At 38.9% G+C, this 14,477-nt stretch overlaps 1 protein-coding gene across 1 annotated transcript in view; it reads right to left on the bottom strand.

The window, feature by feature from the left end:
* LOC116335887 (mucin-2-like) overlaps positions 1-13,710 on the bottom strand; it is a 33,764-nt gene extending 20,054 nt beyond the window's left edge. The window contains exons 1-28 of the mRNA XM_039614184.1: positions 13,448-13,710; positions 12,186-12,250; positions 10,839-11,094; positions 9,793-9,907; positions 9,357-9,447; positions 9,138-9,271; positions 8,824-9,040; positions 8,466-8,591; positions 8,256-8,370; positions 8,032-8,170; positions 7,786-7,899; positions 7,636-7,705; positions 7,394-7,531; positions 6,645-6,809; positions 6,132-6,226; positions 5,922-6,048; positions 5,559-5,814; positions 5,371-5,423; positions 5,172-5,284; positions 4,894-5,045; positions 4,622-4,760; positions 4,039-4,149; positions 3,743-3,922; positions 3,244-3,483; positions 2,999-3,155; positions 764-892; positions 599-663; positions 366-485 (exon numbers count right to left, since the gene is read on the bottom strand). Of these exons, the coding sequence (XP_039470118.1) occupies positions 366-485; positions 599-663; positions 764-892; positions 2,999-3,155; positions 3,244-3,483; positions 3,743-3,922; positions 4,039-4,149; positions 4,622-4,760; positions 4,894-5,045; positions 5,172-5,284; positions 5,371-5,423; positions 5,559-5,814; positions 5,922-6,048; positions 6,132-6,226; positions 6,645-6,809; positions 7,394-7,531; positions 7,636-7,705; positions 7,786-7,899; positions 8,032-8,170; positions 8,256-8,370; positions 8,466-8,591; positions 8,824-9,040; positions 9,138-9,271; positions 9,357-9,447; positions 9,793-9,907; positions 10,839-11,094; positions 12,186-12,250; positions 13,448-13,710 (3,945 nt within the window). The remainder of the gene's footprint in view (positions 1-365; positions 486-598; positions 664-763; positions 893-2,998; positions 3,156-3,243; positions 3,484-3,742; positions 3,923-4,038; positions 4,150-4,621; positions 4,761-4,893; positions 5,046-5,171; positions 5,285-5,370; positions 5,424-5,558; positions 5,815-5,921; positions 6,049-6,131; positions 6,227-6,644; positions 6,810-7,393; positions 7,532-7,635; positions 7,706-7,785; positions 7,900-8,031; positions 8,171-8,255; positions 8,371-8,465; positions 8,592-8,823; positions 9,041-9,137; positions 9,272-9,356; positions 9,448-9,792; positions 9,908-10,838; positions 11,095-12,185; positions 12,251-13,447) is intronic.
* Positions 13,711-14,477: the final 767 nt, after the last annotated feature.

Genomic DNA, 14,477 nt, shown 5'->3' on the forward strand with positions numbered 1-14,477 from the left:
AATCATCAAAGGTTTTGTCCGGGTAATCTACCGCTCTACACTCAATATCTTGAATATCTTCACATATTTGAAGACCACTATCTGTGATGTTTTTGTATGTTTCCCAGTCACTTTTGTCTGTTGGATCATCCACATCATACCAGCCTGACCACGCACATGTGGTACCTGGAATGCAAGTAGTCGATGAGATTGTGGTTATACTTGTGGTAGTCGGAGGTGTAGGTGTAGTTGTAGTAGAAGGTGTAGTTGTGGTAGTCGGAGGTGTGGCTGTAGTTGTTGTAGTTGTGGTAGTAGGAGGTGTTGGTGTGGTTGTAGTAGGGGGTGTTGGTGTTGTTGTAGTAGGAGGAGTGGTTGTAGTTGTAGGCGGTGTAGTCGAAGTTGTTGTAGTAGAAGGTGTAGTTGTGGTAGTCGGAGGTGGTGGTGTGGTTGTAGTAGGGGGTGTAGTTGTGGTAGTTGGAACTGTTGGTGTAGTTGTAGTAGGAGGACTGGTTGTAGTTGTAGGAGGTGTAGTCGTAGTTGTTGTAGTAGGTGTAGTTGTGGTAGTTGGAGGCATGGTTGTAGTTGTAGTTGGAGGTGTTGTTGTAGTTGGCTCACATACATCCACACATGTTTTTTTGTTCTCATCAAATATGGGCTTATCTTTTGGGCATACAGGGTAACAGCCTGTACAAAAGGATATCACATAATAATGTTAATTAATATTTCTGAATGGCACATTTATCTGATTCAAGGTAATACACACTGACACGACTTAACCTCCTACCTTCCAGGGTGGGTATCGGATTCAAACATACACCTTCTGGATTCAAACAGGTCTTGTAGCACGGAGGGTGGCAAGGGTTATAGTGCCACATGCATTCCGTTGGGCCATTGTAGTAATCACAATAGACAGCTAGGGAAAAAGGATACAAATTATACCATTTACTTAGATGATTAAAATGTATATTGAAATATATGAAATTTCAATTTGTAATGTGAATGGAGTTCAAACTCCACTCTCACATTAAAATTTAATAAGGTTATTGAACATATTTTGGAATTTCTGTCTGATTGCACTAAAACAAAAAGATGGCAATGAGATTAATTATTTGATTTTGGAAATAAGTAACCCTGACTATAATATACACTGAGTTTAAATTGAAGTGAAGGTGTTACATATGCAAATGTTATAAACTGATGAAAATATTGTCTGCAGTCAGTGTTGGGAAGGTTACTTTTAAAATGTATTCCACTACAGATTACAGAATACATGCCCCAAAATGTATTTTGTAACGTATTCCGTTACGTTACTCAATGACAGTAACGTATTCTGAATACTTTGGATTACCTATTATATTATCATGCTTTTTACAGCTACATGAATGTACTATTGCTGTGTGAATTATGGCTTTTACTGAAGGTTACTTGCCATACCAATACCGACTAGATTTTTAAATCTTAATATAAAATGAGTAACAGTAGGGTGGACATTAGGTAAGGCTGAACTTTTTGCAGCGATCTCGTATAGAAAACTATTCCACGCGTATATAAAACAGTAAAGGGACCTCTGGCTAATACGTCGGGTTCCGTGTCAGGCCCGTAGCCAAAAACTAGCTTTACTTTGTTGTCTGGGTCAACTTAGCGAGAGACAGAGAGAGGCGTTGAAAGGCTGCTCCAACGGAACTTAATGTTTCAGAGAAGAACGCGAAAAAAGTGTACAGCCGAGTCTTAATAGCTTACTTATAACTCGGCTCGTCAGGCACTCTTTTTGGCTGCAGTGGTTATTATTATATTTGCATGCCTCCAGCTCTCGTTTCTGCTCGGTGACAGCTTGTACTTGTCCTTTTTCTCCCTCCCTCACTCACAGACTCATAACGGGTATGGCAGTCCATTCTCCTGCACAGACTACACTGTCCATGAAGCTACATTCTTTAGGGCTATGCCTGTAACACTCTGCCTATTGCCTTCATATTAAATCATTTTTGTGAATATTTTTTAAAAATATTTCTTCACATCATTATGCGGGCGCAAGTAGAGGTGACATGGGCCGCGAGATTGAGCCACAGGCATTAGAGTCTCTTAATACGTGTTTTGTTTGGGGCGTGGAAACCAAAAATAGAGAGGGCATAGCCGAACATATGAAACAGAAAAATACCGCCGTGTAATCCCTTTATTTCAGCAAAGTAACTGTATTCTGAATACCACCTTTTTAAACGGTAACAGTAACAGAATACAGTTACTCATATTTTGTATTTTAAATACGTAATATGTATTCCGTTACTCCCCAACACTGTCTGCAGTATATTTGATCTTAGATCACATAAGTAATAAGTCTTTACTTATTACAGATGCAAAATGTGTTTCCTTTTACTTTTCCGCATTTTATTTTTGTTGTGATTATCGTTAATCACATTTGACTTACACTCAGTAGTTAAGAATGATCCCTCTACAATTGCATATCCTTTTCAATAGAGTCCAACATGTTATATTACAGGGGTTTTTTTAAGCTAACACAAACCAAACACCGATTTTGGAACAATCACTTTGCTACATCCATTTTCTTTTGCATTTAACACTTAAAAATGTGTTGTGTGATGTAATTAGCTTTTTTGGAGAGGGGGGCAGATTAATAATCTCAAAAATGATGAAATAATGTATTTATCAAATTTAATACATACATTTTATAAAGATACACATAGTTTACACTGTTTAATTAATGGTCTGACTATGTTTGTAAAAATGAGAGAATTCAGTTTCAGATGTTTTATAAACTTGCAAAAGCACGTGTCCACTTTGGTCCTTATTGGTTATTGAGTGTAGCTTGATACAGAAAAGGTCAAGTTTAATTAATTAATAATAATAATGATGTAAAAAATACAAAAAATGATAGGGTATGTTTACTGAGCAGATTGATATATAGATTTCTGTAGTTGCAAACACTAGGCTCACAAGAATTTAAAGCCTCAAAGACAAAGTCATGTGTCAGAAAAGGTGGGGGAAAAAACAAACTGTTACTTACGACAGATCTCTGGAGTTCTCCATGCAATGCAAACATCATGCTCATTGCAAGCCTGAGCGTAAGCTGCAACTGCTGTGCAGAAACATTCACAGTCTCCTCCAGTGTCGCAGGCACATGAGTCTTTTATGCAGTTGTCATAAAATGGAACAGGGCTAACCTGTACAGTGATGCAAATTTGATGATGATTTTTTTAGAGCAGTGTTTTAGATTTGCGTGAATGTGAACAAGTTACAAATTGTCATTACCTTTTTGTGGCATTTTCTAAATGTTTTTCCAATTATGATGCTACACATCATTTTTGCCCACTGATGTCGACCGGATGTTACTGCGCAAGGATCAATGTTCGCCTCCACATCTGGACAAGAGCTAGACACTTTCCAGCTGTTTGCAAATTCAAGTGGATTGCTCACCACCAGCTGACCCTGGGTGGTGTAGTCATTCTGTCCATCACCATCGAAATTACCACACAGGCCACACACTTCTCCCTGTGCAGTCATAGAAAAGAGTCAATCGAGCAATGTGAGATCTTAATAAATATAATTTAGTGATTTAAATTTATCATACATTTCATTAATATATTAGGCTCCTCTAGGAATTTTCTTTCTTTTTTCGAAATGATTCTGTGTATTTTCTCAATATGTGGTATTGAAAACAACAACTATGTGGTGAGACAAAAAGGGTACACTGCATTAAAATAGTAAAACTTTAATGCAAGAATTTAATGTAACAGTTACTGTGACTCACGCTGTGCGTTGGTTCAAGCAGGATCCGAACAGCTGTTTTGCGATCCCACATCACTGCCACACCGATCTCAGATTCTACAACCACATACAAGCCAACCTTCCTTATTCTGTACTTGATCAGAGGCCCATGTCCCAGATCATCCTCTTCAAATCTTCCCCTTGATAGTTTGATTTCCATTCTCTGTAATGAAGGAAAGAAAATTTCTGTTGGTTCAATTGCAATGCTGAAAATATATTTACTTAGATTTACTATTGTTGGCATAAGAAAGCTTTGATGTTGCTTGTACGTGATCTTACCCCCAGCTGAATTCTGACTTTTTTAGAGCAGGTGGTGCCCGTAGAGCCACAAGGTACATTTTCAGTGATAACTCCAAAGCTGTTGTGCACTGTTTTATTGCCACAGTTGTTCTGTTAAAAAAGAAAAGAAAAGGTTAAACTTTAAGTTTTTTGGGGCTAAAGTAGACAATAACAGGAACAAGATTATGCACTTACATGTTATATATTGACTAACTGCCTTTGAATCTTTATGTAATGACTTTTGGAGACACAGTTTAGGTAATTCTTAACTGTGTCTGAAATCTTTACACTTAGAAAAAAAGATTTTCCTTATTCCTGATCCAGATATTATTTACAATATAAGGCATTTCCTCCTTGCAATTTCACCTATGAGTTCTAAGTAAGTAATTGTATTTGGTAAACAAAATATACAGTGTGAATGGCATGTAACTTATTTTTTTTTACAAAGGAAATTAGAGTTGCATAACTGACTTTACTCCTAATTGTTCAGAGTTTATTTTTATGACAAACTTTGGATGAGGACATGACAAGGTCAATTCAGGTGACAGTTGTGCTTTGGATGATTTTGGCATACATTATTTACCTTTACAGCAATATAGCCACACTGTCCTTGAAATGCATATGTTTTCTGATCAAATGTGGTGTAGTGACCACTTCCATAAATAATGCAAGTTCCTGGGCATTTTTTCTCTGTGCATGTCCATTTTCCACTTTGGCAGGTACTAAATGTATCAAGAAAAGTAAATACAATACAATTTTAATATTGTGAGAAAAACATGCCATATATATCACATACTGTTTATTACTCTACAATAATTAATTAGAAAATAATTAAAAAATAAAATAAGATCCTACCAGGTGTTGCACTGGTTTGGTATTTGTGTCCCGGAGACATAGAGATGGCCTTCATGCTTGCATGGACAGTCACTTTCTTTCACACAGAAACCTTTACCATCATCAAGGAGGCCACTGGGACACCGACAACCAGATTCACACTCTGTGGTATCCTGGGAGGATAGAAAGACAACATTGATAAAAAAAAAAAAAAAAAAAAAAATTGAAATAATATTTATTAGATATTGTTTTTTTCAGACTTGGAGGTGAGTTAAAGCACAGCATCAAAAACAACTCACACAATCATCATTGTCCAGATTTAAACAAGTTCGAGCACACTGCACTCCAACAACTCCTGCGCTTGCAGTGGAGCAGTTGAAGTATTCTTTAGGAGAAGGGCAAGCTGTAGAAACTGTAGGGTAAAAAGTACAAATTGCTTTAATATACTGTATATTGTCTTAACAAAACTCTCTCATTGAAGAAGAAAAAAAAACTGACTTGACATGTGGTTTCTCCCAGAATGGCAATGAAGAACTCCATCAGTGCATACGCTAGAAAAAGACACCAAAAATATAAAAATGCAACACAAAAATCCAAGTTTGTGTAAATCAATCACACTACATGTATTACAGTCATGCTTAATCCTTAGTTTAGGATGTTTCATTTGAAGTCCTGAAGCAACTCACCAGCGCTCGTTGTTGATGCTGATAGACTTGCCTGACTTAACATAGACTTCATTATGGTAACAGGGACACTTTGCCACTGGGACACAGATGCCGTTGTCATCTAGGTAGTGACCCTCAGCGCAGGAACAGCCATCCACAGGTAAGAAATCAGAGGTGCAGCTCTGCTGCTTTAAGCTCAGTGATCTGCAAGTCAGCTGGCATCTCTGATTTTTGTAAGAGAAGGTCTGAGATGCTGGGCAGTTCTTGGTGTATTTGTCTGTTTTATGGAAAATTTGGCAATGATTACCTCATAGTTTGGACTAACTAATAAAAAGAGAACATGCTCATCAAACTTCATTACTGAGCTGTTTCAGATACCCTTACCGCACACATTCTCTCTCCAGTCTGTCAAGAACACTCCCTTTGATGCACAAGCTCTGGCATAGGAGGAGAAAACAGCACACAGGCAGTCCTCGCTCTTCTCACAGTTACAGCTAGCATAAGTACATCGCTGCAGAAAACAGTGAAAACATTTTTATTGTATTACAGTCCCACCGTATTTAGTTTTAGACGCACAGAGAGGTTTTGTTGTACCTTGTAGTATATCTCAGGATCCACCACAGAATGGCACTCTGCAAAGGTACTATTTGGCTGTCGTAGCAAGCTGCACCAGTGATTGGCATACTTTTCTAAAAGTAGACCAGTAATCATTTTAATTTCTTGTTTGTATTTCTTGCTTGTTCAAATATGTTACATTTAGAGCCTGGAAAATCTGTTTCAAGCAATGATAGCAATTAAAGAAATAAACTTCCTGCCATCCATCCTCTTCCATTTATCCTTGTCAGGGTCGCAGGGGGACTGAAGCCTATCCCAGCCGTCTTATGGTAAGAGGTAGGGTAACCCCTGGACATGTTGCCAGTCTGTCGCAGGGCTAACACATAGAGACAGACAACCATTCGCACTCACATTCACACCTACTCACACATATGAGTTGCTAACTAACCTAACCCAACTAAATAAATAGGTGGGCTTCAGAAAAAATTAAACTTGGACAACAAAAAAAGAAATAAGAAATAAACTTGATAGACAAAAACCTTTGCAGTTTACCATTTTCCATACTGAGAGAACAAGGGTCATCAAGTCTCTCTTCTCTGTCTTGGCATATATAGCTAGCCTTCCAGGAGTTACTAAAAGCTGCTGCACTTCCCTCCACAATTCCCTGACGAGTGTTCATGTCATCAGACAGGACCATGTTGTAGTTCCCACATAAACCTAAAAATACAGATTTTTAATGAAGAAATGATTATGAAATGCAAATAAGAATGCTGAAGAAAAAAATGTATGAAACCAAATTATTTTCAATGGCTTGCTTTTTGGGTGGTATTCAGAGTTGGACAGTCCTGAGATCATCCCTGGTCACATAAAACACAATTTCTCTATTGTGTTCTGTGGCTACCTCAGTGTCTACTTTCCACTGAACCTTCCAGATAACCTTTTTATTATCATACCAGTTAGCTGCCCACACCATCTTAGCTGATTCCATTTCATCTGAAGAAGCTAACACTCTACTGCGAGCACCCTCATTATTTTTTAAATTTCTCGCCGTAGCTCTAAGAGTGGGCGAGGCCATTTATTACAACCTTTTAGCCAAAACTAGTTTTAAAGCACATCCCTGATTACCCAGCCTTGAAAAGAAAAGTATTTGAAGTGTTTAATTAAAAAACAACAACATATGAATCACTGAAGTCAACATAATCTGCTGGTGTTTCATTTGTTTAAGCTTGCAGTAAATAGTTATTTAATAAATGCATATTAGTCCTCATGATATAATGCTTTAAGACTAATATAAAACTTACCACGTGTCTTTTCTCTGTAGCTCTGCTCCAGGCTGACATAGACTTGCATCAGAGGCACATGTTGGATCTGAATTTGCAAACCAAAACTGGTCTGGAGGATGATGTGAAAGGACGAAGCATGGAATATACTGATATCCCCTGTGAATGAAGAGAAACACAAAAATCAGTTTGGCTAACTTCTTACGTCTCAGCATGAACGAAAGTAACATCTTAAATCTTAAGTTCCTTATTTTCTGACCAACCTGAGAAGTACGGCAAAGTGATACTCTGCATATTCTGCTTTACTGTGCCATCAGCAGTGAATGTTAACATCTGAATAAAAACAGAATTGATCGTTAGGGTGTTGCAGCTGTCAGTATCTATTTAAAGCATGAGCCCAGTATTGAACTCACATTGTTTCTGTCATTGTTCAGCAGGATTTTGAGGGTCTTCAGACAGGTGTCATAGTCTTGGTGTGCACATGGTACCAGTTTGACCAGAATGGTAAACTTAGGGCTTGAATCATCCTGAAATATACATAATGTGAGCTCAAGTACACAAATTAGTCTAATCCATTATTTTTACCTTACATGTGCCCAACACAGTATCTTCTAAAATTTGATAGTACAAAGCTAAGGCTCATTTACCTTTCTTTCCACCTTGGCCAGGGTGTAGTAACAGTCTCCATGGAAGGTGAAGTCTTTCCCATCAAAGGTGGTTACATGTGAACCTTCTTCAACCGCACATGTAGAAGGTGTTGAAAGACTTTCACAAGCCCATCTACCCTCAAAACATGTGCTGAAAAACAAACAAATTCATTAAGATATCAGAATATGCAGACCCATTGTAAAAAATTACATTCTGGTAGCATTATGAACATTACCATTCCTCTCGCGCCTGTCTGTAAACTTCACCAGATTCATAGATTTTTCCATGCTTGCACTGGCATTCAGACTGAGCAATACACCCCCTCATGGAAATGTCATCGAACACGGTTCCTGAAATGGAAAGTTGGCGTTTGATGGTAAAGTCTCATGAAAAGAGAAGCTTTAACAGGTGTGTAGAAAGAAACTTATTTGTGATGAGCGCTAACCAGGAGGACAGAAGCAGCCGTCCATTTTGTGGTCCTCACAGAATGAGCTTGTGTCAAGATGTGTGCAGGTATCCACACAAGGGGATCCACTCTCTTCATAAACCATGTTGAATGGACACTGTTTGGCTGTGAAGGAAGTGGGAATTTATGCGAAATGTTTAAACATCACCTTCTTGAAGTTTTTCACTTGAGTGTAAGAACAGCAGATTTTTTTTGTGGACTTATGTTACTTCTGACATTTGCCAAATTTCACCATATAGTTGGCTCAGGTGATTTCAGTGTTTTGGTACTCTCTCTACCCCTTAATATATAAAAGACAAAAATAAAAACCAAACAGAAAGAAAAAACAAAACTTTACCACAGAACTCAGAAGTCCTCCAGTTGGGAGGCTCCCCTCCTGCATGGGAACACTGTCGAGAGAACTCAGAGAGTGTGCTGCAGACACAAAAGTCATCTGAATGGTTGGTACAGCCACACATGTCCTGCACACAGGCCTGAATGTAAGGCTCAGGTTCAATCAGTTTGGTGCAGGAGCTCCAGGTTTCTGCATGCAGCATCTCTTCACAGGTGTTTTGCTAAAAGAGAGTAAACGTGCACAATTATTTAATACAAACATAAAACCAGATCAGATCTCTTTCGTTAAACCTGGCTAAAGTAGGCAACAAAACTCACAAACTCTTTGCATGACTCTGGCACATTCATAGCTTCCTGTGACACATCTTCCTCTTCATATGGGTCCTCACAATCATCATTTGGACGATGGACTTTATGTATGTTGCCAAACTCAATGGGGCTGATTTTGCGACCTTTTGCATATAATTACATTAGTAGGGACATGCAATGCCAGCATATTATAGATTTAAAAAATAATAAATGATGAACAGCTTTTACCATCAAGGAGGAACTCATTGTAGACTGAAACACCGTTAAAATCTCCACAAAGTCCACAAGTGCGGTTAGTGTAATCATTATCAATTTCCACCTTAAACACAGAGTAAAGGGTTAGAAAAGGTTTTAGAAACCAGACACGAAATGTTTTAGATATAAAAATATATACTATGATGAAATAAAATGAAATGAATGCATCAAAGTTGCCACATATAAGGACTTTACATGTACACAAGGACAATAGTAACCACTGTAACTATTGTTGTAGTGAACCAGGTAGCCAGCAATTCTACTCAAATGCAGTGTATTTATTTAAATGTCACACAGACAAAAATATAAAAATATGGCAAAGTATTCCTGGAGGTTGGGCTGTTAGTTATTAATAAAAGAAATTTGTCACAAAAATGTCCTGTTGGTTCTGTCTGTTTTAAGGATTTACCATGACTGCATCATCAAGGTTCCACATGACAATGATGCCAACTTTGGACTGGAGCTTGATGTAGACTGCATTTCTTTCCACTTGTACTCCGGCCTGGTAGTGTGGAAGTTTGACACTGAGAGGAAAGATAATATCTTTTTAACAATTATAATTCATTTATATCTATAATTAACATTATATAAGACGCATCTCTGTATTGAATAAAGTCTTTTGCATTATAAATCACTCTGTGTACTTCAACTGTTCACTCATATTCCCATACTTAAGAGTACTGTCTGGAAGTCTGGGTTAATGTATACAAAACTTAAATTCAGTCATTATCGAAACTTCAGGAAAAAGCAATGGGAATCATTAAATGAAGCCAGATTTAGAGACCACACTAACAACAAATCTTGAAATTCATGGACCTCATAAAATATAAATCTGTACACAAAATATAAATAAAGCCAGATATGTTATCAGGAAAATGACAGACGATGTTTTTGGAGAGAGAAGGGGATTATAACCTGAGGAGGAAGTTAAACTTGGAGATGAACAACAGTTAAAACTTTTTGCAATTTCCATTTGTCTACTAAAATTGTGGAACAGTTTTCCAGTGGACCTACAGCAATGTTCAAGCATTATTCAGTTCAAAGGAATTTTTCGAAACCTGCTTTTGAAGAATGTGAAATTAATGAAATTGATGACTGATAATAATAATAATGATAATAATTTATACGTTATTGATCCCCAATGGGAAATTCCTCTCTGCATTTAACTCATTCACTCTAATGATGTTAATTTAATGTGTTTTTTTTGAGTGTATACAAGTGCTGAGGGGAAATGTGGGTAATGATGAACATGGTGAATCAATCAATCAATCAATGAATCAGAGATTAATAAGTGTGTGGCTATTTCTTCCTACTCCATTTCAGAATTGATGATTGAGTGGTTAATTCATGTCATTAGGAATGTGTGTATATATTGGTTTTATATAAATCTTAGATAAAAGATTATCATTGTCATCATAATTATATCAGAGTTGCTTTTTTTTTTTTTTAACTTACGGCAGGTCGTTCACAGTGACCACATCCTTGCTAAGGTGAAATGCAAAATCACTGATGGTGACCACCACATAACTGACTGTCGGGTTTCCATCGTTTTCCTTCCTCTTCATGTGCACAGAGAACTCTGGGAAGGTGTCGTGGCAGTCGGAGACCAGGTTGTATTCACACATGCCAGGAAACTGGTACACATCACCATCAAATGTCTTGAAGTGCTCCCTGCCCCATGTGCTACAGATGCTGCTCACATGGTTGCGGACTGGAAAAAAATGCACATAAATAAAAGCTGAATGTTGGTGGCAGTATTATAAATGTTGTGTTCATATATGCATAAATGAACCAGAAAAATCTATTTAAATCATCAAGGTATAAAAGCAGACCAAAATTATTTGAGTCTTACCCAGTGCAGCTTGGATCTCAGTGACATGGGCTATAGTCAAAGCAAGGAAACACAACCCCACCGAACTCCCCCTCATTGTTGCCACTGTGGACTTGCTGTTCCCAGAGCAGATAATGGAGAGAGTGGTTCTTGACAACCTTTTATATTGAGATCTGACTTTTTTTTCTCACAGCTTCTTCCTGTGTAAGATGTGAAGATTTATTGCCAGTGATGGCAAACATGTGCTGGATGGCTGTCCAACGCCCTTCACAAATCCCATATAACTTATTATTACATCCTTCCTCTTGATTGAACAAGTATGTTTGCACTTCAATTAAATATCTTCATTTAAAGACAACAGAGGCAGCATTAAAACAGTTTTATTGACAGCATGCTCCTCTGTTATAAATCTATTGTTTCATAAGAATCCAATAATTATAATTTATTAAAATAGAAATGACAAGTGGAAAATGAGACTCTGGGATATAAGATTTCTTACAAATCTGCCAAGAAAGTAAAGATCTCATGACTGACTATGACCATGCAGGTATCACCTAACATAATCTAAAACCTACGTGAGCTGCTTTAAACAAAGCCTATGCCAACTTGTCTACCATCTGCTTTACATTTGATAAGATCATTGACAAACATCCTGCAATTCTCAGGAGCTTATTCATGTCAAGGCATTCATGTTCTACTCAAAAGCCATTAAACAGCAGGGTTCAATTCCTTTAGCTTTATCTCTAGCAGCTCATTCTTGGGAATGTTGCAAATTCACAAGCAGGAAGAAGCTTTAAACCGAGGAAAGAAAAGTCTCAATTTGATCGGGTGTGTTTTACTCATTACATACACAATTGACCAATGCACGTCTTTAACTAATTTTCACCAGTTTACTCATATATCCCTGTAGGGCTGCATTCTCAGCCCCCTACTGTATTCCCTATACATCTATGACTGAACACCAACCCAACCAATGTCATTGTTGAGTATACCAATGTCACCACCGCTATTGGGCTCATCTCTGATGAAGGTGAGACTGCGTACAGGGCAGAGGTTGAGAATTGATCCCATTTGTGCTCAGAAAATAACCTGAAACTGAACCTCCTTAATACAAAAACTTCTTCCCCTGAGCCAGTGTGATGGTCCTGGGTCATGTGACCCAGTGCTTTGAGTTTCCTTGTATTTTGATATTGATTGTGTATGTTTAGTTCTTTTGGTATTAGCTTCTAGGTTACTTAGTTTACTTCTTTGTTTATTAGATCCCTTTATGTCATCACCCCTGTGTTAAGTATTCCCTGCTGGTTTGTGTCATGTCTATGTCTCTCCATATTTCCTGTTTTATGTTGAAATGTCTTGTGTTTCTTTGTACAATGTTTTTAGTTTTACTCTCCCCTGTGATGTCATTATGTTTCATTCTAGTCAGCTGTTTCCTCATGTGTCTCCACTTTCCCTGATCACCTCATGTGTGTATTTAGTCTTTGTGTTGTCAATCAGTCTTTGTCAGGATGTCTATTTTCCTCCATGCTTGTCACAGTATTCATAGTGTCAGAGCTTTCATATTTTCTCATAGCTTCACAGTTCTGTCATAGTTATCTTGTTTTAGTTTTCCTAGTTTAGCTTACAAGGTTAGTTGCCATTCCTCTTTCGCCCTTGCTTTTATTTTTTACCCCTGTCATCAGCCCTAATAAAGTCTCACCTTTTGTTTGAATTCAAGTCTGTTCTCCTGTATCTGCATTTTGGGTCATGACATGACATTTGGACAGTCAACAAACACTATCCTGCCACACCCCATCACTGTCCACCCACCCACCAATCTAAGCCATGGTCTGAGGAACCCTTATCACTCAGGCCACTCACACATGGACTATACTCAGACCAAGTCCAATGCACTACTTTCAAGCATTTTGCAACTTCTCCTCAATTATGTGTTTTCCTCTTATTTGTTTATAATCCTCTTGTCTGATATTTTATTGTGCATGTGCAATAACAATAAAAATCTATTTTATTTTGTTCTATATGTCTAAACATTACAATGTTTGAAATTCCCCTCCACGAATCGCTACCTTGTCATGGTTGGAGGGGTTTGTGTGTCCCAGGAATCCCAGGGGCTATGTTGTCCAGGGGCTTTTGCCCCCTGGTAGGGTCTCCCATGACAAACTGTTTCTGGGTGAGGGACTAGACAAAGAGCGATTCAGAAGACCCTTATGAGAATATCACAGAGGGAACAGTTTACCCTGCCCAGGATAGGGTTACCGGGGCCTCGCTCTGGAGCCAGGCCTGGGGAGGGTGCCCAAGAGCCAGCGTCTGGTGGCCGGGCCTTAGTCCACGGTGCCCAGCAGGGCACAGCCCGAAAAGAGGACATGGGCCCATCCTCCTGCAGGCCCACCACACGCAGGAGGCGCCGTAGGGGTCGGGTGCACTGTGTGCTGGGCAGCGGCCAGGAGTGGAGGCCCTGGCGGACTGATCCCCGGCTACCAAGACTGGCAATTGGGCCATGGAATGTCACTTCTCTGGTGGGGAAGGAGCTTGAGTTAGTGACTTTGTCTCAGTCTGGAGTTTCCCCTGGTGAGAGGCGGCGGGCTAGGGTGGGTATTCTAATATCCCCTCAGCTTGCTGCCTGTACAATGGGATTCTTCTTGGTGGATGAGAGGGTTTGTTGCCTGAGCCTTCGGGTCGGGGAACGGGTCCTGACTGTCATTTGCGCTTATGGGCCAAGTGGCAGCTCAGAGTACCCATCGTTTTTAGAGTCCCTGAGTAAGGTGCTGGAAGGTGCTCCTGCTGCTCCTCCACATCAAAAGGAGCCAGTTGAGGTGGTTCAGGGATCTAACAAAGATGCCTCCTGGGTCAGGTGGGTCTGGGCTTCTCTGCTTGGGCTGCTGTCCATCCGATCAGGCCCCGGATAAGCGGAAGAAGATGGATGGATGGATGGATGGATGGATGGATGTTTTAAATGTTTCTTTCCTAACAAAGGTATTCTGACACACCTGGAAGAATTTTTTTTTTTTTTTTTTTTGTCTATCAATAGTGATATGAAGCAAAGTTTTTGGCAGCATTGCAAAAGTTCTGAAAATGCACAGGGTGCAGTAATTACATCTCTACAGCAAAAAAAGGTTCCAAACTCCTAATCCTAATTTCATCGCTATGTTTGCTTGTTGTCTCTGTTCCATGAGTAGTACAAATGTACAGAGTCCAGCCCCGCATAACCCTGAATTCAACACTTGGTTAAAAAAATGGCTGGATGGACACTCATTACGCCTTCACAC

This window comes from Oreochromis aureus, linkage group 7, assembly GCF_013358895.1.
Source record: "Oreochromis aureus strain Israel breed Guangdong linkage group 7, ZZ_aureus, whole genome shotgun sequence".
In the NCBI taxonomy this organism is placed as follows: domain Eukaryota; kingdom Metazoa; phylum Chordata; class Actinopteri; order Cichliformes; family Cichlidae; genus Oreochromis; species Oreochromis aureus.